This window comes from Eptesicus fuscus, chromosome 2 (assembly GCF_027574615.1).
Source record: "Eptesicus fuscus isolate TK198812 chromosome 2, DD_ASM_mEF_20220401, whole genome shotgun sequence".
In the NCBI taxonomy this organism is placed as follows: Eukaryota; Metazoa; Chordata; class Mammalia; order Chiroptera; family Vespertilionidae; genus Eptesicus; species Eptesicus fuscus.
In genome coordinates, this window is record NC_072474.1 from 25,891,507 (window position 1) to 25,916,039 (window position 24,533).

At 39.8% G+C, this 24,533-nt stretch overlaps 1 protein-coding gene across 1 annotated transcript in view; it reads left to right on the top strand.

Moving 5' to 3' along the window:
• LOC129151090 (cyclin-Y-like protein 1) overlaps positions 1 to 23,253 on the top strand; it is a 57,486-nt gene extending 34,233 nt beyond the window's left edge. Inside the window, exons 4-10 of the mRNA XM_054724831.1 lie at positions 2,264 to 2,361; positions 11,195 to 11,230; positions 14,032 to 14,083; positions 15,165 to 15,284; positions 19,304 to 19,470; positions 21,793 to 21,955; positions 23,143 to 23,253. Coding sequence (XP_054580806.1) covers positions 2,264 to 2,361; positions 11,195 to 11,230; positions 14,032 to 14,083; positions 15,165 to 15,284; positions 19,304 to 19,470; positions 21,793 to 21,955; positions 23,143 to 23,253 — 747 coding nt within the window. The remainder of the gene's footprint in view (positions 1 to 2,263; positions 2,362 to 11,194; positions 11,231 to 14,031; positions 14,084 to 15,164; positions 15,285 to 19,303; positions 19,471 to 21,792; positions 21,956 to 23,142) is intronic.
• Positions 23,254 to 24,533: the final 1,280 nt, after the last annotated feature.

Below are 24,533 nucleotides of genomic sequence, written 5' to 3' on the forward strand. Positions count from 1 at the left end.
TCCTAATTTGCCCCAGATTCTGTGCTCATCAGTTGGAGGTAGAAGAGGAGGGAAGTCCTGCCTTCCCTAGAGAAGCCCACTTTTTATGAGGGGGATGCCTGGTAGCAGTTGATAACATGTAACAAGTAGTAACTCAGGTGTGTAAAAGTAGAGAAAGGGAGAAGTTATGCAGTATGGCTGCTGGCAGAGGTGTCCTGGTGGTAGATGGGAAGTGGGGTTAACCTTGCTGGGAAAAGGAGGAAGAAAAGGGCCTGGTGGTCAGAGAAAGCAGCATGAGTGAGGCAGGGTCCTGTAAGTATCATGTAGCTTAGGGAGTAGAATTCTTAATATCATGGAAAGTATTCTCTGAGGTTCTCTTTGGAGTAATGTAATGATAGTCTTATTTCAACATGAAGGGAGAGTTAAATTATTAGAGTTGTTTGATCTGTTTTTGAATGTGAGAGAATCTTAAACAATACTGTTTAATCCTCTAGGTAAGGAAACTGAGGCCCAGAGAGACCTCTGGTCCCTAACTTGTGAGCCACCGGCCAGCCCCAGCGCACACACACCTCTGCCTCAGACACATGTGTTTTGTCACACTGTCTCCTGAACTAATATTTCTTACTGACTTCCATGTACTTCAATAAAATGCTCTTGCTTCAATATTATAGAAGGCAGTATGTCTTAATGTAGAAAATAAATAGTAGAAATAGAAATCTCGACAGTTTTCTTTCTTAGGGAAAAAAACAACACTGAAATCTTATTTTAAATTAGAGGCCCGGTGCATGAAATTCGTGCATGGGGTGTGTGTCCCTCAGCCCAGCCTGCACCCTCTCTCATCTGGGACCCCTCGAGGGATGTCCAACTGCCCATTTAGGCCGGATGGATCACGCCTAAATGGGCAGTTGGACATTTGTCTCACAATCCAGGACTCCTGGCTCCCAACTGCTTACCTGCCTGCCTTCCTGATTGCTCCTAACCACTTCTGCCTGCCAGCCTGATCACCCCCCAATCACTCCCCTGCCAGCCTGATTGATGCCTAACTGCTCCCCTGCCAGCCTGTTTGCCCCTAACTGCCCTCCTTTGCAGGCCTGGTCACCCCTAGCTGCCCTCTCCTGCAGGCCTGGTCACCCCTAGCTGCCCTACCCTGCAGGCCTAGTCACCTCTAACTGCCCTTCCCTGCAGGCCTTGTCACTTCTAACTGCCCTACCCCTGCAGGCCTGGTCCCCCCCCCACAATTGCCCTTCCCTGCAGTCCCAGTCACCCCCAACTTCCCTCCTCTGCCAGCCTGGTCACCCCTAACTGCCCTCCCCTGCAGGCTTGATCACCCACAACTGCCTTCCTTTGCAAGCCTGTTCCCTCCCAACTGCCTTCCCCTGCTTGCCATCTTGTGGCGGCCATCTTGTGTCCACATGGGGGCAGCCATCTTGTGTGTTGGAGTGATGGTCATATTGCATACTCTTTTATTAGATAGGATAGAGGCCTGGTGCATGGGTGGGGGCCAGCTGGTTTGCCCTAAAGGGTGTCCTGGATCAGGGTGGTGGTTCCCTTGGGGCATGGGGTGGCCTGGGTGGGGGTTCCCTTGGGGCGTGGGGTGGCCTGGGTGAGGGGCCTGGTTTGCAGGCCGGCCATGCCCCCAAGTGACCCAAGCAGAGGCCCTGGTTCCTGGGATTTATTTATCTTCTATAATTGAAACTTTGTAGCCTTGAGCAGAGCCAAGCCTCCTGCTTGCTCCATGGCTGCAGCCATTTTTGTTGGGATTTATTTATCTTCTATAATTGAAACTTTGTAGCCTTGAGTGGAGGCCTGGGTCCACCAGGGTGTGCAGAAACCTTGGCTTCCTCCATTGCTGGGGAAACCCAAGCCTCCTGCTGGCTCCGTGGCCGCAGCCATCTTGGTTGGGTTAATTTGTATACTCACTCCTGATTGGCTGGTGGGCATGGCTTGTGGGTGTAGTGGAGTGATGGTTAATTTGCATATTACTCTTTTATTTGATAGGATGTTTTACATTCTTATAAAGGGAATTTATCATAGGTGTTTGCCAAGTTAGATTATAGGTAGTATGTCAAGGGCAGAGTTTTATGATCCTTTCCTCAATTATCATTGTTGGAAGTTAGAGCATGTAATGGGTTTACCGTAGAGCTGCACATGGTATTGCACTAAACCAGTTCAGAGTATGAGAACAATTGTAATGCTTAATTGTTTGACATTTTAACCAAGGAAAAACACACTTTTATAGGTTTAACTTACTGTGATATTTTCTTCTATTACTCTCCCCCTTCAGGTGTCTCCTCGTTGCCGTAGGGAAAAGTACAGCTCATGTGCTACTTTATATGTTGATAGCACTTTTTGTCAGCCTGATCTGAGAATCACCGTGCAGTGGTGAGTACAAATAGGGGAGAGACCCCTTATCCTGCCCATATGTACTTTCATTTGATCATCCTTTTCAGTGCTCAGGTTAAAAACTGGTGTCAATTACATATTGATTTCCACTTCCATTTTAATCTTAGAGTGGATGGAAGAAGGGAAACACACTTAAAAATTAAAAAATCACCCCAAAAGTATTTATCTTTACTTGAGGCATTACTGCTTCTGAGACATTGTTGAACACGATGAAAGAAGAGGTGTGTTTTGCTGAATGTTTTGGAATAAAGTATTTCTTCATGAGAAATGGGCCTAGAACCATGTGTACTGCCCTGGAAGCTGCTCTAGGAAGAAGGGACAGCATGTCCCCTACTGGCAGCAGAGTGTATCTGCATTTACAGTTCATTGGATTGTGTCAGATTTCCCCCATCGTACTTTCTTTATTCCTGCACTATTTCTATATTGCAATGCACTCTCCTTCAAGGAAAAATGCATCAAACCAGCCTTAAGGAACAACTTTTCAAGATAATTTCTTTGAAATTTGTTCAACTGAGGTTTTAATTTTATAGATGTATTAAATTTAATTATGTATATATGTATAGATATATAAACACATCTTCAAGACACTATATTGATCCATATCTAACAAAATTAAAGCAGAAAATCATGAGAGAGGTGAAGTTTTGGAAACATAGTCACAGTCAGGTTTACATTTAAGCAAACATAATAGTGTCATGATGATGAAAACTAGTCCTTAAGTTCTGTGAGTTCATAGTCCACAATTGGAGAGTTTTAAAAAAACACCCTAATCTGAAACCTTCAAGCTTATTTAAGAGAAAAATAAAATCAAACTTTGATGTAGAGCTTCCTGAATCCTATTGGGGTTGTCCAAGGATCATTATCAGTGTCTCCCTGGGATGTGAGGTTGACTTGCTAGAACTCAGTTTGGGAAATGCTACCTGAAAACACTAATATCCTCATTCCTAATTTTATTTTTCAGTCCTAAAATATAATTTATTTATAAATTTAATTTTGTTGGTATTGTACCAACTTTTTGGCTAATTAAATTTTCAGTAATTTCTACTTTAATTAAAAACAGCCAGTTCACAATCATAATAATGTGAATTTCTTCTCTCATAACAACAGTTGAGATCAAATTGTGTCTCAGCAAAAATTGAGCCCATCTCTCTCTAAAGTCCTGAGCTTTGGCACCTATCTAACAATCACTGTCTTTTTCTTCAGTCTGGCCATTAATTCTGGGAGTTAAAAAAAAACACCAGTCCTTTCTGGCTGCATTCCATAGCTTCTTTTGAGTTCAGAAGAGTCTTACATTACAGTATATAATTCAAAACTAGTTTTGAAGATTAACCTTGCTCAGACAAGTGGGTGTCATGCTTTTTCCCTCCAAATTTGTCTAATTTTTGAAGACCAGTAAGTTTTTATTTGTTCTCATCAGGTTTTGAAAATGATCATTCAGTACATTTACTATTGGTAAAATAAAGGTTTTCTGAGAATATTAATAGAGCTAATTGGCCCTTAGGAATGGTTTTGAAAAAATGTTTATTGTGGGGTAATAGTGCATTGTTCTCAATGGGACGAGTGAGCCTTATTAGAATCACATATGCAACTTTTATCTAAATGTGTCTCTAAACACATGCATTCCATTTCTCTTCCCCCAAAACACTCTCTCACTCTCATAAGCCTTCTGATAAACTGAGGAAAGATGGAAGGCATCTTTATGTGGAGAAAAGCATCTATGATGATATTGATTTTAACCCTAATTCATGTGTTCTCAAACTTTGGTGCACTTTGCAATCACCTGAGAAGCTTTCAAAACAACCCCAGGTCATTATGCTAAATGAAATAAGCCAGGCAGAGAAAGATAATTATCACATGATCTCACTCATTTATGGAATATAATGAACAACATAAACTGATGAACAAAAATAGATTTAGGGACAGAGAAACATCGATCAGACCATTAAATCTCAGAGGGAAGGTAGGGGAGGGTGGGGGCAAGGGGGAGAGATCAACCAAAGGACTTATATGCATGCATATAAGCCTATCCAATGGACACAGACAACAGGGGGGTGAGTGCATGAGGGGGAAGGGTAGGGGGTTAATGGGGGAATAAGGACACATATGTAACACCGTAATCAATAAAGAAATTAAAAAAAAAAAAAAACACCAGGTCATACCCAATGCCAGAGAATCAGATCAACTCACGGTGGTAGAAGGCAGTTTGTCAAACTCCTCTGATGATCCCAGTGCACATCCAAGCCTGGGAACCAAGCTGCCTGGTTAGAGGGTAGGAGGAAGAGAACTGCTTCTCACTCTTGGTGGGACCTTGAGGAAGTCCATTTTAAGCTTTGGTTACCTTCTCTGTAAAATGGGTTGTTGAATTAAATATTACCACAAGTTCATTGGCTCTTTTCAGTTTCTATACTTCAAATTCTGTGATTTTAAAATCAATTTTAAGATGAAACTGTTTGAAGCACTATACAAGTACCCATCTTTGATGCTAACAATGCTATAGGCCTTTTTAGAAGTGCTAATATTATATACCTGCTGAGGTGTTTCCGCATCTAGAAGGTTTCAGGAATCTGGAGAAGAGGCTGCAAGTAAATTAAATAAACTAGACTTGAAATATAAATTTGGGAGGCATTTTTTCGGAGGAGCCAGGGAAGGCTTAGCTTATTAGCTGAGTCTCTGGACACTTAGCTTTTTATTAACACATTTTTCCCTATAGCAAAGTAGATGTACATATCAAAGGTAAGATTTGGTAAACAGTAGATTATCAGGTTGAGAGAACTGCCTTCAGCTGTTCCAGCAGCAGGTAATAACATTCAGATTTTCAGCCCTGCTGAAAGAGTCCATTCAACTTTTTGAGGACTTCTCACATTTATTATGACCCTGCTGGAATTAGCCTCCAGCATAACCCCCTTCTTTGATTTGATAAATTTAACAAGAATGTATGCCATTTGCAGAGCTTGGGTCCTTTTAAGGTTTTTAAATTCAATGGAAAGGATAGAGTTCTCTCATGTCCCTTTAAATTGCTGCCAGGCATCAAAGGAATCAGTCTGCAGTAAGCTCCTTTCTGGGCCAACAGTTCTTTGAGTCCCCTTCCCAATCACTGTCTCCTGTGACATGATAGCAATGATATTCCAGTTCTGGATGGTGGACAAATGGCAATGCAGGTCTTACCTTCTATGGCTTGGTCCTGGGCAACCTGCAGCAATGCACAGCTGCTGACTGCTAGCATGGCAAGGCATCTTCACCATCTCCATCTCTGAACTGTTTCTCCTTTGTCTCCTCAGCGTGTTACTTGGGGCCACTGCTATTCTGTGGATGGAGTAGTCTGGTTAGTTCCTTTCTTGGACCCATTGTTGCAGGAATCCCTATGGACTTGGAGGAGTTTTCTGGAAATATATAAGCATGTTCTTGACCAAAGATTAACTCTACCAGACCACTGTACTGATTTTTCGGTAATTTCCAAATCTGCCGCTATACCGCTGTACCTAATTTTTGGTACTTTGCCTATTATGTGAAAAAAATGCATCACAAACTAAAAATAACCAACCAATCGTGGTCAAACCTCATGGTTAGCCATTGCAAATGTCTGCCGCCATGTGTTTGAATTGCTCAGGAGCCCAGGTATAGGGGACAGTTAGGTTTAGAGCCTCAGGTCTGGTAGGATTAATAAAGGAATCCTTTTTATAGACTAGACTTGGGATCTCTTTATTTTGCCCAAACCATTTTCCTTTGGCTTATTCTGACACCATATGTCTTGCCATCAGCATTACAAGTGAAACATAATTTTAAAGTAAAAATTTTAAGTACTTAAGCCTTGATATACTTTACTTACAGAATATTTCTCTACTATTCCCCCTTTTTGTTTTAAATAATATCAAGAGGCTTTTGGAAATCTTGCAATGCAGTCTTGATAACTTTTAATTCAATTTTTTGCACAGAAATTTGTCTGCTCTGGATTTATTGCATGTTAAGCAGCTTTATTGTGAGATGAATCATCAGTAAAAAATTAGTGTTCTAGGAATAGTTTCCTGCCTAGTACAACTAAGTTCCCTTGAATATTCACTTATTTCAACTTGCCAATTTAAATCAATTATTTTCTAACTTCATCTGTTCTTGGGTGTGGACAGTAAATAACACTAATTGAATTTCTGCTACTAGTCTTTGAGTATAGCCACATAAGCTTTGTTTAGAGAGACAAAAACACAAATTACTTACTGTTCTTTTTGAGGCCTAATACATTGATTTTTAATTACAGTTTTCCAGACATTTGAAGGAAACCTCCCTTTATTTCCTCCCAGAGTAATTTCTAGGCCACATTTAGAGAGTTTCTTTTAAAAACCTTTTTCTTTTTTTTACACCAAGCAACCTACCTGGTTGCTTTTCAGGTGCTGGCTAATGTGGCCGTACCTATATATTAAGTGACTCTCTTTTTGTTCATGGTGACTTTATTTATGATCAGATTTAGTGCTTGAATAATAACCTTCAGTTTACCCTGTAAATATTAGCAGAAGGGATTTAATTTTTTTTAATTTCTTCTTTTTATTAAGCTTAAAATTTGCTTTTAAACAGTATTCTTTTTGGCTACTGCTCATTGGCACACATAGGGGGATTATGGGAAGTCTCAGTAACTTTTTCAGAGAATGATGATATGCAAATTTTTACTTTGGCCTTTGTTAAATCTAATTGCTTATAAAGATATTAGCTTCTCATTTAATTAAAATTATATGAGACCATTGTTATAATTTAAAAAGCTAATTTATTAAGTAATTAAAGTAGATATCTTTATTGAAAAAGCAAACTTAGATATTTGACCTATGAAGTATAAATGACGTCCCATCCCCCTAGCCTATCTGAAGTGCAGGCCGCCAGATGGCTTTCTGTCTTTTAAAATTTCATTGCTTTTGTTTTTTAAAATTCCACTGCTGAAGAAAACTTGCCCTCCCTTAGAGGTTAAAATCTTCATACAATTTACAATATACGTATATAAATAAAATATATTTATTAATTTTTATTTGAAAAAGCTTTCCATTTGATTTCAAGTCTATCAGATCAGTCTATTTCAAAATTATTTATTTTAAGAAGAGAGAATGAATCTTTGAATCACTCCAGGCACCTGGAATGCTTCAATAGCCATCCATCGGTTAAGGTCCTGAAATTTAACTTAGAAAGACCATCCTATATAATAAAAGCCTAATATGTTAAGTGTCCGGTCATCCGGTCGGCCATTCAACCAATCAAAGCATAATATGCTAATGATATGCTAAGGCTACTCAACTGCTCGCTATGACATGCACTGACCACCAGGGGGAAGATACTCTGAACAGTAGGTTAGCTAACTGCTGGGGTCCAGCCTATCGGGACTGAACCAGATGGGCTGAACATGCCCTGGAACCCTCCCGTGGTCCCTCCCCATCTGGCCAACCTCCCGTGTCCCTACCTGGCCCCAATTGTGCACTGTGGGGTCCCTCGACCTGCCCTGCACCTTCTTACAATCTGGGCAGAGTGATTCCCCCCCACAAGTGCTGGAATTTTGTGCACTGGGCCTCTAGTCAAATACGTGTGTGTGTGTGTGTGTGTGTGTGTGTGTGTGTGTGTGTGTATGTGTGTGTGTGTACACACTAAAGATTATAGTATATACTTTTTATAATTATTCTAAAAGATATTAATCAAATTTAAACTGGTTTTTATATTGAAAATTTGGTTGAGACCATAGAATCAATCATCTTTCTTTAATTAGACCATATAAAATATTATATCTTAGGTTGAAATTTTACCACACTTGGTACATCAATATATTTTAAACTACTATTTTCTCCAGAGAAAATACAAGAATTATTTTCTCAAAAATTTTTATACTTTATGCATTTTGTAACCACAACTATATGATTTCTCCTAACTTAATTTGAACTTTAAACTCTTAGAAGCCTTAAATTTTAGCTGGAAAGTTAAATACTTAGCATTTCTTAGATTAGTAATAACTTTACTTTTTTAATACAAGACATATTTAATTAATAGATTCAATTCTGTCTTCTAGATTTTTCATGCAAGGCAAACTCAGATTAACATTTTAGTATTTTGTCATTTCAAAATACCTATTATTCAACAAGTTTTTTATTATTTAACTAGAGGCCCCAATTTTGAGATTTTAAAGCCAATTATTATTATTGAAGGCATTTACTTTGGTAAATTCTGTTACAGAGATAATTTACTGATTTTCTGGTGGCCTTAATGTTAACTTTGGAATGCAGTCCATTATTATTTAAAAACTATCCTTTATTATGGAAATAGCAATCTTGTTGCTTAAAACCTGCCTATATTATTTCCTTTTCTCCTTTGGTCATCTCTGCCATCTTTTTGAGGAAAAAAACAGCTTTGGGTTTTATTCTGTAGCATCCATAAAGAGATTAATCTTAGCTCAAAACCTTGTCCAACATTGGACGGAGCACTCTTTTGTTTTAAGCTAGCTTTCTCTCTTTACGAGTACAAAAATCCCAGACGCATTTCTGAATTCTGTTAACTTTTTAAATGACAGACTGGGAAACAAAAATCATGGCAAAGATGAGACTCCTCCTAGCACACTGGGGAGTGGGCGTCCATTTTACAGTAACACTACATGTCTCTCCACCCCCACATCGTGCTTGCTTTGGGAAATTTAGCAACTGACCTGGCTGCCCAGGTTTCCTTTTTTATTGAATTAAAGGCATGCCTAATAGAAAAGGAAAGATCAACAAGACTAAATAAATCAATGTTTTTTTCCTGAATCTTTTCCTATTCCGCTCTCCATGGCATTGACTAGCTTTTAAAGTTATTTTTGCTAAAATCTGCCAGTCCTAAGGTATCCTATGGTAATTTTTCAACAAAGCTTTAGAGAGTTTCCCTGTGAGAGTGTTAGCTCCACCCTCTCTAGATGCTCTCGATACCAGAAGCAGTGGATCCAGCGGATTTTTAGAAATTACATACTTTTGACCCCCAATATGAATTAGGCATTTTGCAATTTGAACAAGAACCCACATAGTTAAAGATGACAACAGCACTCTTTTTCCTTGATCCTGATATAAGGAAGTACCTTTTTACATTTTAATTTCTTTATCCTTGAGCATGGGAGCTAAAAATTTACAATGATATTTTTGCCTTCAAACCGAATTCTTCCCCATAATAGTCTGACTTGAAGCAAAATACTTTTCCCACCCACTCTGTTTTACAAAATCCAAAGCTTGGTAAGAGCTTTACTTGCAGTGAATCTCCCCACCTTTTCCAGTGATTAACTTTTTTTTTTTTCACTCAGACAAAATCTCCAGACGTCCTTGTCTCAGGTGCCATTAATGCCAGGGTGTTTCCGCATCTAGAAGGGTTCAGGAATCTGGAGAAGGGACTGCAAGTAAATTAAATTAAACTAGACATGAAATATAAATTTGGGAGGCATTTTTTGGGGGAGCCAGGAAGGCTTAGCTTTAGTAGCTGAGTTCCCCGAGTCTCTGGACTCCTAGCTTTTTATTAACACACTAGTAGCCCATTTGCAGGAAGAATCCTGCAAGCGGCCGCTGTGGCCACGTGCGCTGCCACTGCCGCTGTTGCAGCTGCCGTGCCTGCACCCATGTGCCGCTGCCGCCCGCCCCGCTCCGCCCCACTCAGGCTTTCCCTCTGGCAGCCACCTTGCTTTCCGCTTTTCCTCCCTCTTCCTTCTAAGTTTTCTTCAGTCTTCACTCCTCCCTCCCTCAGTGTATGCAAATTAACTGCCATATTTGTTGGGTAATTTGCATACTTGCCCTGATTGGCTGGTGGGCGTGGCTTTGGTGTAGCGAAGGTGCGGCCAATTTGCATGTCACTATTTTATTAGGTAGGATTTTTCCCTAGAGCAAAGCAGATGTACATATTAAAGGTAAGGTTTGGTAAACAGTAGATTATCAGGTTGAGAGAACTGCCTTCAGCTGTTCCAGCAGCAGGAAATAACATGCAGATTTTCAGCCCTGCTGAAAGAGTCCATTCCACCTTTTGCAGACTTCTAGCATTTATTATGACCCTGCTGGAATTAGCTTCCAGCATATAACCTATTTATAAAATTCAGATTCCCTTCCCTCAATTATTTTGAGCTTCATATTAGACACTGAGGGCAAAGAGGAAAAGCATGGAACTTAATCTAAGCACCCCTTTGTTTCACATTACACAGCATCTGGGAATAACTTAGGGATATAGTAACTTACACAGTATCTGAGGACTTACATCTGCTCATTAAAATTATATTTAAAGTAATTTGGAAATAAATGTTACTGATATTACACTGTGTATTACTTGCTGCATTGTTAGCACTGCTAATTTTAGAATTGTTAGAACTATTGATTTTGTGGGTTCTAATATTTGCCATTAAATTTTCTAACAATTATGTAAAAGTGACTTTAAACAATTCTGTTTGGTAGAGAGCATTCTATTTACCTTTATGGAAATGACAGCCAATGGGTGGGCAGGTGGAAAAACTGCTGTATGGCTTAAATTGAAGCATGTGCACAAATAGATCTAACTTGTACAGGAGGAAAGGTTCTATGGGTAGAAGGGGAAATGACAGGAGAAGTGTTTAATAACTTATATATTATAATAATCAGTGGAAACATGTCTTCTTACTGAATATGCCCTAGCATTTTGGTTTTCCTAATTTTGCTGAAAGACAAAGAAATAGCACAAGGTGAAGAGTGCCCATGCAATACTGTTCTGAATGAGGATTTCATGGCCATTGGGCAGGTGGGAAGGGCTTCCCCCACCACAACCCTTTTAAAACATGTCTTCAGCCCTGACATAAAGTCAACTGTTTTTCTTTTTTCCACAGCCTGGCATTAGCAATCTATTACCACATAAAGAACAGGTGAGTTTAAAACCTGTCTTGTTAATCTAGCTAATAAACTTACAAGATATAAAGTTAGTGTTAGGTTTTAATTATACACATTATTGGAGTAATCTATGGTGCTTTTATTACATTACTAAAGTCCTGATGCACGAAATTCGTGCAAGGGGCTTGGCCCTCACAGCCCCGGCTTGTCTGGGCCCTCACAGCCCTGGCTTAGTCCAGAAAGTCATTCGGAATGTTGTCTGGAAGGTCGTTCAGCCGTCTGGTCTAATTAGCATATTATGCTTTTATTATTATAGATTGAAGCGAATCACTTGTTTTTGTCTTATGACTCTTAATGCTTAAGTTATTGAGGATCCCAAAGAAGGTTTGTTTATGTGGGCTATACTGATATTTACTGTATTAGAAATTAAAATTGAGAATTTAAAAATAAATCCCTATATGTTGAAAAATGGTTTTTATAGCACTGTTGAAATTTTGAGCAGGATACTTCTTTGTTGTGGTGGATTGTCTTGTGCTTTACTGGATATTTAGCAGCTTCCCCAGCCTCTCCTCACTACATGCCAATAGCACCCTCTTCCCAGGCCTCATTGTGACAGAAAACAAAGTCTCCTCCATGGCTGAATGTTTCCTGGGGGACTAAATTGCCCCTGATAGGGAGCCATAGCATTAACACAATTCTTTATAAACGAGAATCATTTTCCACAACAAATAGGCCAAGTGGAAATTGTGTCATTTATTTATATTTTGCAAATCTCTTTATGTCTGGTTTAACAGAAGACAGCTGATTCTCATGTACACCCTGGCCTCACTCCTTTGTGATTACTTCAGTCATCTCAATAATTGGTTTTGAATTAGCAATTGAAGACCCAGCCTCATGTAGCTTTATGAGCATATTTTTAAAGTTTTCAGAAAAGTGTGTATATTCTTTGATACTGTACCAAAAGTCCACAAGAGCTGGTTTCTTAAATTAGTTACATGAACTTGTACTAAGGTCTCTTTTAAATTAGTACCCATTCATATATCTTGTATGCTGAATGAATCTTTTTACTTGTGAGTAATTTTGTAATATTATGCATTGGTCATTTAGAAAGTATTGGTCCACATTTCTGTATACTGTAGTTAGCATCATTATCACCACCACTCTTCCCAGAAAACCATGAAGTATTAAAAAACTGTCAAGCTCACAAAAAGGTACAAATTTTCCCCATTCTTGATTTTCAGCCTAATAGCTGGAATTGTGCAATGGGCAAGAAATGTATAAATTATTTTCTTTGAAGTGACAGGCTCACTTTTCAGCTTTGAGATTATGACACTTGTACTATCAAATAAAGATGTTATTCTATGAAAACAGTAGCACATTCAGCTCACAACTAAGTTAAAGTTTAAGTGTTTTCCTTAACACACCCACATTTCAGTATGCAGAAGTGCTTACTGCATACTTCCCCTTACTCAGAATATAAAAAGAAGGATCAATATTTTTTTTAAATATATTTTATTGATTTTTTACAGAGAGGAAGGGAGAGGGACAGAGAGCTAGAAACATCGATGAGAGAGAAACATCGACCAGCTGCCTCCTGCACACCCCCTACCGGGGATGTGCCCGCAACCAATGTACATGCCCTTGACCGGAATCGAACCTGGGACCTTTCAGTCCGCAGACCGATGCTCTATCCACTGAGCCAAACCGGTTTCGGCAAGGATCAATATTTAATAGCATTATTCATTGTTAATTTTTTATCAAAGATGTGCTTAGGTAAAACAGATTTGTTTTCAACAACAAGTGGCAGTGAAGAATAGAATGACTACTAGCACAGGTCGGGACCCCTGCCTTAATTCTTGCTCAGAAACCAGTTTTACTGACTTTTCCTTTTATGCAGTCATTGCAAATGTCAGTGTAAATGCAGACAATGCCTTAATATTTCTATACAAACAGTTTTGGCCTCATGGGTCTCCTTAAAATGGTCTAGTGGAACCACTGAAGCCTGCAAAACACTCTGGGAGAAACACTGTGTAAATGAGCAGAGTGTAGTAAGTAGTATGGAAAATTAAACTTAAAAAAAAAAAGAAGAAGCCTGGTTTCCTTGGCACAGTTGGTTGGAGCATTATCCTGTTACACGACCAAGTGGCAGGTTCAATTCCAAGTCAGGGCAGCATGTACCAGGTTGTGGGTTCAATTCTGTCAGGCCACGTACCTAGGTTTCTGGTTCGATCACCAGGCCAGCACATGCAGGAGGCAGCCAATCGTGTGTGTGTGTGTGTGTGTGTGTGTGTGTGTGTGTGTGTGTGTGTGTGTGTGTGTGTTTTCTCATTTCCTCTTCCTCTCTCTGAAATCAATAGACTGTTCACTTTTAAAATAAAAAGGCAAGATTTTAACTCAGACTATTTTAAAGAGACCAGAAGAAATACATAATAAGAATATATAGGAAAGTGATAATAGAAAACAAACAGTGAAAAAACAGGGATCTCATTTTCACATGAAGGATTGCCCACCACTACTGCTTTGTAAAATGTTCCTGTGTCTGCCAATGAGAGGTTAGAGGACTGGCCATCGGTTTGGCTGACTAGCATTGCCTATTAGGGAGGGTCAATGCTTATAAAGGCAACTCTGGCTGGTCAGTGTAGAAAAGATTTCACAGAATTTGATGTGCTGAGTAAAAAGAGGTCAGAAAATCCCTACAGGATCTAAGAGAAGAATTTGTAGAAGGACTTTCCCTGTTGAAGGTTAAGCTCCCTCCACCCCTCTCTACTCCCAGCAGATGTGTTGCTAATACAACAATTCCTGGATTAGTTTTCTTAATCACGTTCTTATTTTCTAGAGATTCAAATAGATCCAAGGACATTTTTGATGAGAGGATCCACCCTTTCACAGTAAGTGCCAGTTGTATCGAGGTTGTCTTTTTCTCTCAGACAATTGTGTTTATTCCCTGCTGATTTGCTTTGAAATTAATCACTAGTAGAAAATTACTCCCTCCAGCTTGGAGTCAACATTATCTTCCTTTAAGTTTTCTTCCCCACCCTATGTTGTATCTAATAATTTAACAAAAGGAATGTTGTATGAGAAATATGTCAGTAAGACCTGAGTTTCAGCTTTGTATACTAGTAATTAGTGAGCTAAAGTGAGTCAACATACCCCCCAAAAAAACAAAAAATGTGTCTTTAAAAAGATAATTGTATAATTTTTAGCATCAAGAAGTATGAATGTTAGGGGCATAGAAAGGGAGTGGACTGATAATTCTCAGGGGGAAAGGGGTATGGGGGATGCAGGAAGAGACTAGACAAAAATTGTACACCTATGGATGAGGACAGTGCAGGGGAGGTAAGGGCAGAGGGTGGGGTGGGAACCGGGTGGAGGGGAGCTATGGGGGGAAAAAGGAGAAACTTGTAATAATCTGAACAATAAAGATTTATTAAATTTAAAAAAAGAAATATGAATGTTTATAAATAAACAGATATGTGAAAGATCTCTATGAATAAAATGTAAAAACTTTAAATTAATTAGAATTACAGAAACATTTTTAATTCACTTCTTCAGACATGCTCTATGGCACTATGTGGCTGTGACCCCTGCCCAGCACAGCACAGCCTTAGAGCCCAAAGGTTACAGGAAATGAAAGCACATTTTTAGAGTTCATTGCAGAGAAGTATGACGGCAACCAGCAAGTCTTTTGAGCCTACAAATAGTTTGCATTTAGACTGAATCCTGTAGGGGGAAGGTGGAAAAAATATACAATTTCTGAGCTTGTGCCTGTGTTTATCTTTAATGAGTGTCGGTATTCAATCACTATTGTTTTTTAAGGTCCCATTGTTTATATTTAAAAGACTAAGAGACATGTCACCCCGTCAAAATTTTTTTAAGGGGTACGTGGGCACAAGTGGAAGACTGCTGCCATAAAAGTACTTAAGCATTTTTCTTCAGTGGATACTTACATTTCATTTTTTCTCTTTTCAGAGGAACAAGGTTCAGGAGGAACACTTTACACACAATCCTGAACCTGAATCTATTTACCGATTTATTCACCCGTTTTTCATCGCTATAAAAGTAACAGCGGGTTACGCAATATCAACTTTGGTAAGATAGTTCTTCTTTCAGAACTTTATTAAGGGAAACCTATCAAAAGAAGTAAAGTTCACACAGTTGAGCTTAATAATCACTATGATTGCCCTAATTGGTTTGGCTCAGTGGATAGAGCGTCGGCCTGCGGACTGAAAGGTCCCAGGTTCGATTCCGGTCGGGGGCATGTGCCTTGGTTGCAGGCACATCCCCAATGGGAGGTGTGCAGGAGGCAGCTGATCGATGTTTCTAACTCTCTATCCCTCTCTCTTCCTCTCTGTAAAAAATCAATAAAATATATATTTTAAAAAATAAATAAATAAATAAAATAATCACTATGATTAAAAATGTCCTTGCTTTTCTCACCACAAAACGGTTGCTATTCAAGGCAGCAGGAGGGCGAGATTTCCAATTTCTCCCTCCGGACTTCAGGAGACATAGGCGCATGCAGTGCACACAGGCACACTTACAAGGTGTGCTGATGGGGCAGGATGGGGGCAATAACAGAACCTTCGGGGCCCCAGGCAGCGACAGGTTCAGTGCAGGTCTAAGCTGAGTCCCAGGCTGCATTCCCCGGGCAGTTGTAATGTGTGTCCTGACTGAGAACTAGAGCCCTGAATTGGCTGTTCCTTGGATGATGGGTGTTCATCCGTACTTGCTGTCCTCTTGTGCCTGCCTGTGACGTTGCCAGGATTCTAGAGCCAGTAGGACCTACACACTACAGCTGTGTAAGGACCTTTGTGTCATTCATCCAGGATTCCTGTGGAAAGAGTGTATCATTTGGAATGAGTGGTCCATTCTAGTGAGAAGGAATGGGGATTGTATCACTCCCCCCTCGGGCAGTCCTAAAGGGGAAAGTCTCCTGCTTGGTCTGAGGGAAGAGTACCTCGGTCAGCGCCTCCTCCTTCAGTGCTCAGTCAGTTTTGGAGAGGCAGCCTGTGCTTCCGAATAGAGACCCCTCAGTGGCACTGGGTCAGACACAGGCCTTTCCGTGGAGCTGCCAGCCATCTGGAGTGCTGAGCGCATGCTGGGCAAAGGCAGGAGTGGTGCTCCCACCTGGAGAGCTAGGGAATTCAGCAAGGAGAACATCCGGGTTGGAAGAGGGTGAGTCCTTTGCAGACACCTTAAGCTAGTGAGACAGAGGGGCAATCTCTAGGGATCGTTTGAATATATGGAATTAGAGCATGAACCTGAGCTAGAGGCAGGGAATTAGTATTAGCTGTGCCAATGCTGAGAAAGCGTGTGAGGAAAAAGTGCATGGAAGATAGAAGAGGGACAAGAGCAGGTATTCAGTGGCTCTTTATGGAATGAGCAACTTCTTGGCAGCATTGAGCACTTTGACCTCACTCTCTTTCTGGAACCTCACTTATCTGCCTTCGTTTTTATTGTTTTGCCACCCTGCTAAGCCACTCCGGGTGACTTCTCCCTTCAGTGCTGAGTCCTTACAGATCTAAGTGCTGAGGATAGAGGAGAGACACGGTTGAATAAAGTGTTTGCTTTTTTAAAAAATATATATTTTATCGATTTTTTACAGAGAGGAAGGGAGAGGGATAGAGAGTTAGAAACATCGATGAGAGAGAAACATCGATCAGCTGCCTCCTGCACACCCCCTACTGGGGATGTGCCCGCAACCAAGGTACATGCTCTTGACCGGAATCGAACCTGGGACCCTTCAGTCCCCAGGCCGACGCTCTATCCACCGAGCCAAACCGGTTTCGGCTAAAGTGTTTGCTTTTATGGAGCTTCTGTCCTAGTGAGGAATACATAAATATTTCTTTAAATGAGTGCTGTTAAAAGGTGGATTTTTCAGGTAGTAAATACCACGAAGGTACAGCAGGGGGACGTGATAAAGTGCTGACAGGGGCTTGCTCCTTTAGAGAGGCGATCCGGAAGAGCCTCTGTAAAGAGATGACATCTGAACCCTGACCTGACTGAACTGAGGAAGATGAGGAGCTCTGGTGTATGTGCAGAGGGAACAAGTGCCAGATTCTGAGACGGGAACTTATACTTGGTATTTGAGTAAGAGTGAGGTATGGCCAGTGTGGTCAGAGTGTGGAATGAGGGAAAGAATGTAGGGCATGAGGACCAGGAGGGCACATGCCATCTGATTGGGCCTTGCAGCTTGCAGGCCATGGGAGGAAGTGACATTTTTATTTGTTTGGTGGAAACCCTTTGGCAGAGCTGAGCAGGGTGGGGAAGCGCTCTTGATTAAAAAGGCTATCCTGGCTGCTTTGGGGAGAATGACTGTAGCTAGAAGTCTGAATAGAGGCCGAGAAGTCAGGGGCAAGAACAGTGACATGGGTGAGAAGTGACAAATAGACTAGAAAGCGATCTGACTACCAGTGACAGGCAGAGATAACAAGAATTGCTAACAGATTGCAGCAGGTTAACTCAATTGGAAGTCTCTGGCCAAGCACCTAGGCAAATGGCAGTGACCACATGACATTAGGGAATGCGTGGGGAGTGGGAAGCTGGGGTGAAGAGCAAATGCATTAGCAGTAGTAGTTTCAGTCGAATGACAGTGCCAGGGGCAGACTACAGTGGGTGAATGGGAGAGTGGGAGATGAGAAGCAGCATCGGGGCATTCACTGTGAGCAAACAGGAAGCATCCTAGGGGTTGTGGGGGGTGGGATGTGTACCATATAAAGACATTCATATTAGGGAGAGTGTCTGGGCCCCAGGGAAGTGTTCAAAAAGAGGAAATTGTTCTTCAGAAGTGGGATGGGATCGATTTCACTGCTAGAAGAGTTTCAGTGAGAAGAGAAATCCCAATTCCAATGACACCAGAGGGCAAGTGGTATAAATGAATGGTTAATGGCACATACCATGTCTACAGTAAAGATTGCAGGAAGTTGAGTGATTTCCAATGTTGTATATGTCTCTAATTATTCCCATCAAGTAGACAGTTGAACCTTGTAAGGATACGATATCTGAGCACATTGAGCTTTTGGGGATTGGTGCAAATTTTCACTAAGAACATATGTTTAATAACTGGTTTTTTAAAATACAGTTGGGTTTGATGAGCTTTGGCAAATGTGAGCTGTCAATCTTATGACCTCAGACAGTAAGCATACTCTTTAAAATGGGACTTTTTTCTCTTTGTTATATGCCATACATACTCTTCTTCAAAGAACCCTTGAGGTAAAAACAAATCACAGCTATCCTTTATAATCTTTGCTTAGCTGTTACCTTCACCCAGTTCTTTGTCGAATAGACATGTAATACATGTGAAGAAATCATGAGACCTCACCAGCTATCTGGCAGGTTTAGAGAAGAACCAGGGAGACAGAGCCTGGCAGCTCTGCTACCACCTGAAACCAACAGAACTGACTAAGCTTCAGGTTGTGTAAGACAGAGATGGATTTCACAGAATCGTGATGGAGATGTGAGACTTAGGGGATATAAAAGGACTACCCTTGGTGTGCATGTGTGTTTCTTACAAAGGCACTAAGTCCAAGAACACTTGACAGTTGTAAACACCTGATTCAAACACACCTGTTTATACTACCTGTCCTGCTGCACCACACAGCAGCCCCTGGGGGGCTGTCTTGATGACCAAGTTTTATCTTCATCTCAGGCCACAAAAGGGACTAGTTATTGTGTAGAGAAGGTACAAATGTGCTCAGTATTCCCAGGGATTTACATTTTCAAGGTTATGTAAAATCACCATTAACTACCAGCCAGGTATGAAACAGTGCACGCGGTGGGCACTCAAGTATCTGCACTGGGCCTGGATATGCTGCCCTTTGCAAGTGGGAAAGTAACAACATTTCTTCAGGAATCCTTTGGTAACTTGTCCACTCCTTCCTGTGACCAAAAATTGGGCTGGAAATTCACATGGGAAAGTAGGCAACAGAAGTATCTGATTTGCAACTGTGACTTGGCCCTCTGGCTTTGGCTGGCCAACTAGTCTCTTGACCAGAAAGAACCTAAGAATAAAGGGCATGTTGAAACTGCTGAAACCTGTCCTTCCTAACAGTTATTATCACAGCACTTAAACTGAGCTAGAACCAAAGACCAGTGTTTTACTTTTGCAGATTTACATAGAAAGGCTTTTAATATATGCTGAAATCGACATTTGCCCATCTAACTGGAAACGAATTGTTTTGGGAGCCATTGTTCTTGCTTTCAAGTATTGGCACGATCTGAATATATCGAATTCAATATTCTGTCAAATCCGCAGGGACGTGGCAGTCAAGGACTTGTGAGTTTGCTAGGTTTTGGTGATAATAATAATTTTATTACTTCCTAATAATTTTTTATTACTTTATATGCCCCCATAAAGTTTATAGATTAAGAAATGTTTTTAAAGTTTAAATTGTGCAGAGAACTGAACTATTCATAAAATTACATACATTTTGCCCTAGCTTGTTTGGCTCAGTGGGTACAGCGTCAGGACAGACTGAATGATCCCAAGTTCAATTCCAGTAAAGAGCACATACCTGGGTTGTAGGCTCAATTCTGGTCAGGGCATGATAGGGAGGGAATAGGAAGCAAACAATTAATGTTTCTCTCTCTCTCTCACTTTCTCTCTCTCTCCCTCTCTCCCTCCCTCCCACTCTCCTTTCCACTCTCTAAAAATCAATATTAAAATATCCTCAGGTGAGGATTAACAACAATAACAAATTACATATATTTTTCTATTCACATTTGCTATAACACATCATATTCTTTCCCATTAATTAGTAGGTTTCCATGTGTAATTATTCTAATAATCTGTGTGATAATTTGAAATGTATTTCTCTGGTGGTTACTGGCAAACATTGTACAAGTTCAGATGCATAAGCAACGGTACTTTGAATATCTTCATGGATTTTTTAGGGCCGCCAACCTGTTTCGGTCCTTTTTGTTGTTGGTGTTCTCCTTTATAAAATTTATTTATTTTTATTATTCTTGTCAATAAGACTTTACATTTAATATTATTTTGTATTAGTCTCAGGTGTACAGCATAATGGTTAGAAAATTATATGCTTTGCAAAGTGTTTGCCACATTATTTTTTTAATACTGACCTGAGACCATACCTAGTTATTACAGTGTTAATGACTATATTTCCCAGGGCTTACTTTATATTTCTCTGAGTGTTTTGTAACTGCCAATCTGTACTTCTCAATTTCCTCACCTTTTTCACCCAGCCTCCCAGACTCCTCCCTCTCTGGTAACCATCAGAATGTTCCCTGTATCTATGAGTCTGCTTCTGTTTTGTTTGTTCATTTATATTGGTCTTTGGATTCCACATACAAGTGAAATCATATGGTATTCGTATTTCTCTGACTGACTTATTTCACTAACATACTACCCTCTAGGTCCATCCATGTTCTCACAAATGGCAAGATTTCATGCTTTTTTTATGTCTGAATAATATTCCACCACTTTTTTATCCACTCATTAGTTGATGGTCACTTGAGTTGCTTCCATAGCATGGGGATTGAAAATAATACTGCCGTGAACATAGGGTGCATATATTCTTTGGAATTAGTGTCTTGGGTTTCTTTGCATATATACCCAGAAGTGGAACCTCTGAATCATAAGGAAGTTTCATATTTTAATTACTTGAAAAAAACTCCATACTGTTTTCCACAGTGGCTGCACCAATCTACATTCCCACCAAAAGTGCACAAGCATTCCCTTTTCTCCATATTTTGGTCAATACTTGCTTTTTAAAAATTTTATTGATGATCACCATTCTGACAGGTGTGAGGATATCTCATTGGGATTTTAATTTGCATCTCTCTGAGGACTAGAGACACTAAGCATCTTTTCATATGTCTATCAGCCATCTGTATGCAGTCTTTGGAGAAGTGTCTGATCAGGTCCTCTGTCCACTTTTTGATTGGGTTGTTTGTATTTTAGTGTTGAGTTGTATACTTTTTTATAAATTTTGGCTATTATGAGATATATCATTGTCAAATAAGTTTTCTCATTAGTAGGTTGCCTTTTTATTTTGTTGATATATTTCTTTGCTGTGCTAAAACATTATTTTGATATAGTCCCACTTGTTTATTTTTTTTTTCTGTTTCACATGCTGCAGGTGATGTATCAACAACAAAAAAATATTACTAAGAGAAGTGTCCTAGATTTTACTGCCTATGTTTACTTCTAGAAATTTTATGATTACAGGCCTGGTGAAAATGTCTGTAAGTTCTTCAGGGCTAAGGAACAGTATACAATCATTCCTTCCATCTGAACACTATAGTGGGGCCCTGTGAATGAGCAAGGAGCATGAACCTACAGTTGCACTAATGGGACTCTGATGAATCAGCCCCTATAGTCAGCATCAGTTGAGCACAAGAGACGTAACCTCCTCCCCTTGTCCAAAATTCAAAGAGCTGGATGCAAGAGGGACAACAGATAGCTATACCTTGTCTATGTTTGTTTGAACATTAGTGTATTAGTCCAGCTAGGTAGCCTTTACTTGTTTCAAAACAAAACCTAGAGTCAACCTAGTAGTTTAGAATGATAATTTTGAAGATAGCCAGGTTGACTAAAAGTGCTCTGTATTGATTTTGTGTTTTCCTTCTTGCCCAGAAATGAGTTGGAAAGGCAATACTTTTTTCTACTGCAGTTTGGTCTTAATATTCCTCTCAGTGTCTATGCCAAATACTATTATGACCTCCGGTCCTTAGCAAGTGACCATGGATTGCCTACTGCATTTGCTCCTCTTCGAAAAGAAAGAGCACTGACTCTAGAGGTAAGGCTGTGGATTCACAAAGTGGGGTTTGCTGCCAGACACCCAAACCAATATCTGTGGATAAATCATATTATGTAGTATTAGGAAAATGAAAAGCTGTTTTAAACTAACACATTGAAGGAGACTTATGAACTCTTTCACATCGTATTAGTGGTATCTCTTTCTGGTTTATTTAAGAAACCCACATTATACAAAAATGATCTCTGTGACTATGATTCAAAATAATTTATATCCAATTTAATCTTGGATGGTGGTGGGGGGGGTCTTTTGTTTGTTTGTTTTTTTGGAAACTCTGTTCTTATTTCTAGCCATATGTGAATAATTTCTTACAGTTGTATCACTAATCACATCTACAACCATGTTCTACTTACCATTGTTAACTCGGTTTGCAAATTCATGTCTTTTCTGTATATATGTTTAGTACCTTTAGTCTGTTAACAAATCTAACCTGAGAGACGTATACTTAGATTATAGAATATGTGCTTCAAACACTTGCTGTAGAAAGTATATAGGTTTTTAATGGAGATGGTAAAGTACATTGGACAAAGAAATTATGGCTTATGGCTTTTGGCGGATATACAACAAAATTATTCTCAACGGAAATGGACACTTTTAAATTGGACACTTTCTGTGGTACTTCGATGGTCCTTTAGAATAAGACGTGTTTCTGCCTTAATTAATGTGCAACTGAAATAGTAGCTTTATAGTGCTTCAATCATTAGCACTTTCCTACCTTTCAATCAAGTACAACCCATGCCTGCCTCATTAAAATTTGCCTAGAGTAAATGCTAACTAATGAAGTTTGGCTAGGATTTAAATAGCTGAGTCAACAATGACTTTGTCCAATTGTAAGTTTATTATATTTATGGAACCAAATGTATAGGCAACAGATGATAGTGTTGTTAGGACCTTGTCACACCTTTGACATTGTTGAGAAAATCCAAACTGTAAATTTTAAGTTCCCCTTTGCTCTGGCAATCTAATCCAGTCCCTAAATGACTTACCTTAGTGAATGAGCATGAAGTAGGATCCCAAGGACCAAGCAGTGCATAGACCAGCTCTCCGAAGAAGCAGTACCGTAACTACAATCCATGTAAAGAAGTGGGAATGTGTGGCTTTCTCTGTGAAGGCTGCAACTCTTTTATTTGAATGTCCCTGTGCTCTATCCATCTCATTTCTCCTCCTAGGCCATAACCAGATATTGTGAGAACAAAAACCTGTGCAGGGTGGCCATAAAAAAATCTGGCAGCTGTGATAAACTTACTGATATGCAACATGCCGATGCCATCTTATCTTAAGGAGGAATGAGGGCTGTGACATGATGAGCCCCTCATCTGCAAGGACTGGAGAAGAATTACCGCTCCCGCTCCAATCCCAGCTAAGTTATTTCCTTTTAAGGGAGATTTAAGGGTATTGACATAATGAGTTTCTCACTTACCAAAACAAGGACTTTTGAAATATAATATTCCCTGTTCTGGCAAGTTTATTATTTCCTCGTGAAAATAAATGAAAGGTTTTAAACCTCATGAGGCTCTTTTTTAGCCTATGCTTAATTTGTGATCCTTAGTATTTTTCATTTCCCTTTTGGTTACCATATTTTCCGGCGTATAAGATGACTTTTTAACCCAGGAAAATCTTCTCAAAAGTCGGGGGTCTCACACGCCAGAAAATACGGTACTCACTCTCAGCTCCAGCACTGGGACAGCGGCTTGCAGGGGATACAGGTACCATATTTTCCGGCGTGTAAGACACCCGACTTTTGAGAAGATTTTATAATGGCGAATTATAAAAAGTCATCTTATACGCTGGAAAATATGGTATTTTTATTACTAGAGGCTATTACATTTGTTTATTTTCATTTTATGATAAAAAGAAAATGTAACCCTCAAACTTTTAAAAAAGTTCTAGTTATCCTCACACTTGACAATCTCTTTTTAGAACTCTCATATAGAAAATTTAAAGTACCTATTTCTATATACTATAGTTTCAAATGCTTTAATGTTTACTTTGATATTGGGGAAAAATGGACTTCTTAGACATAAGGACATTTTTTAAATTTTCATTGCTTCTTAGATCAAAAATGGGCACTTCCCCGTGGCCTTCCTCCCTCCCCCCCATTATGTGCTCTTTGCATTCCTCCTCAACTTTTTGGACATTGTTGCTGAATATGAATTATTTAAAAATAATTCTAGTTCTGAGTTTTCATTATAGTTTTTCAAACATTGAAGATTTCTCTACCTTTTAAGTTGATTTTAGAGAAGAAGGGAGACAGGGAGAAACATAGATGTGAGAGAGAAATATCCCTTGGTTGCCTCCCAGACAGTCCCCAAGACATGGGATCAAACCTAAAACCTGCGCATGCGCTCTTAATTGGGAACCAAACCCACAACCCTTTAGGAAGACACTCCAACCATCTGAGTCACCCAGCCAGGTCAAAGATTTCTCTTTAAAATAAATTAAATAGCCTTGGTCGGTTTGGTTCAGTGGATAAAATGTTGGCCTGAGAACTCAAGGGTTCTGGGTTCGATTCCAGTCAAGGGCACATGACCAGGTTGCGGGCTTGGTCCCCAGTAGGGGG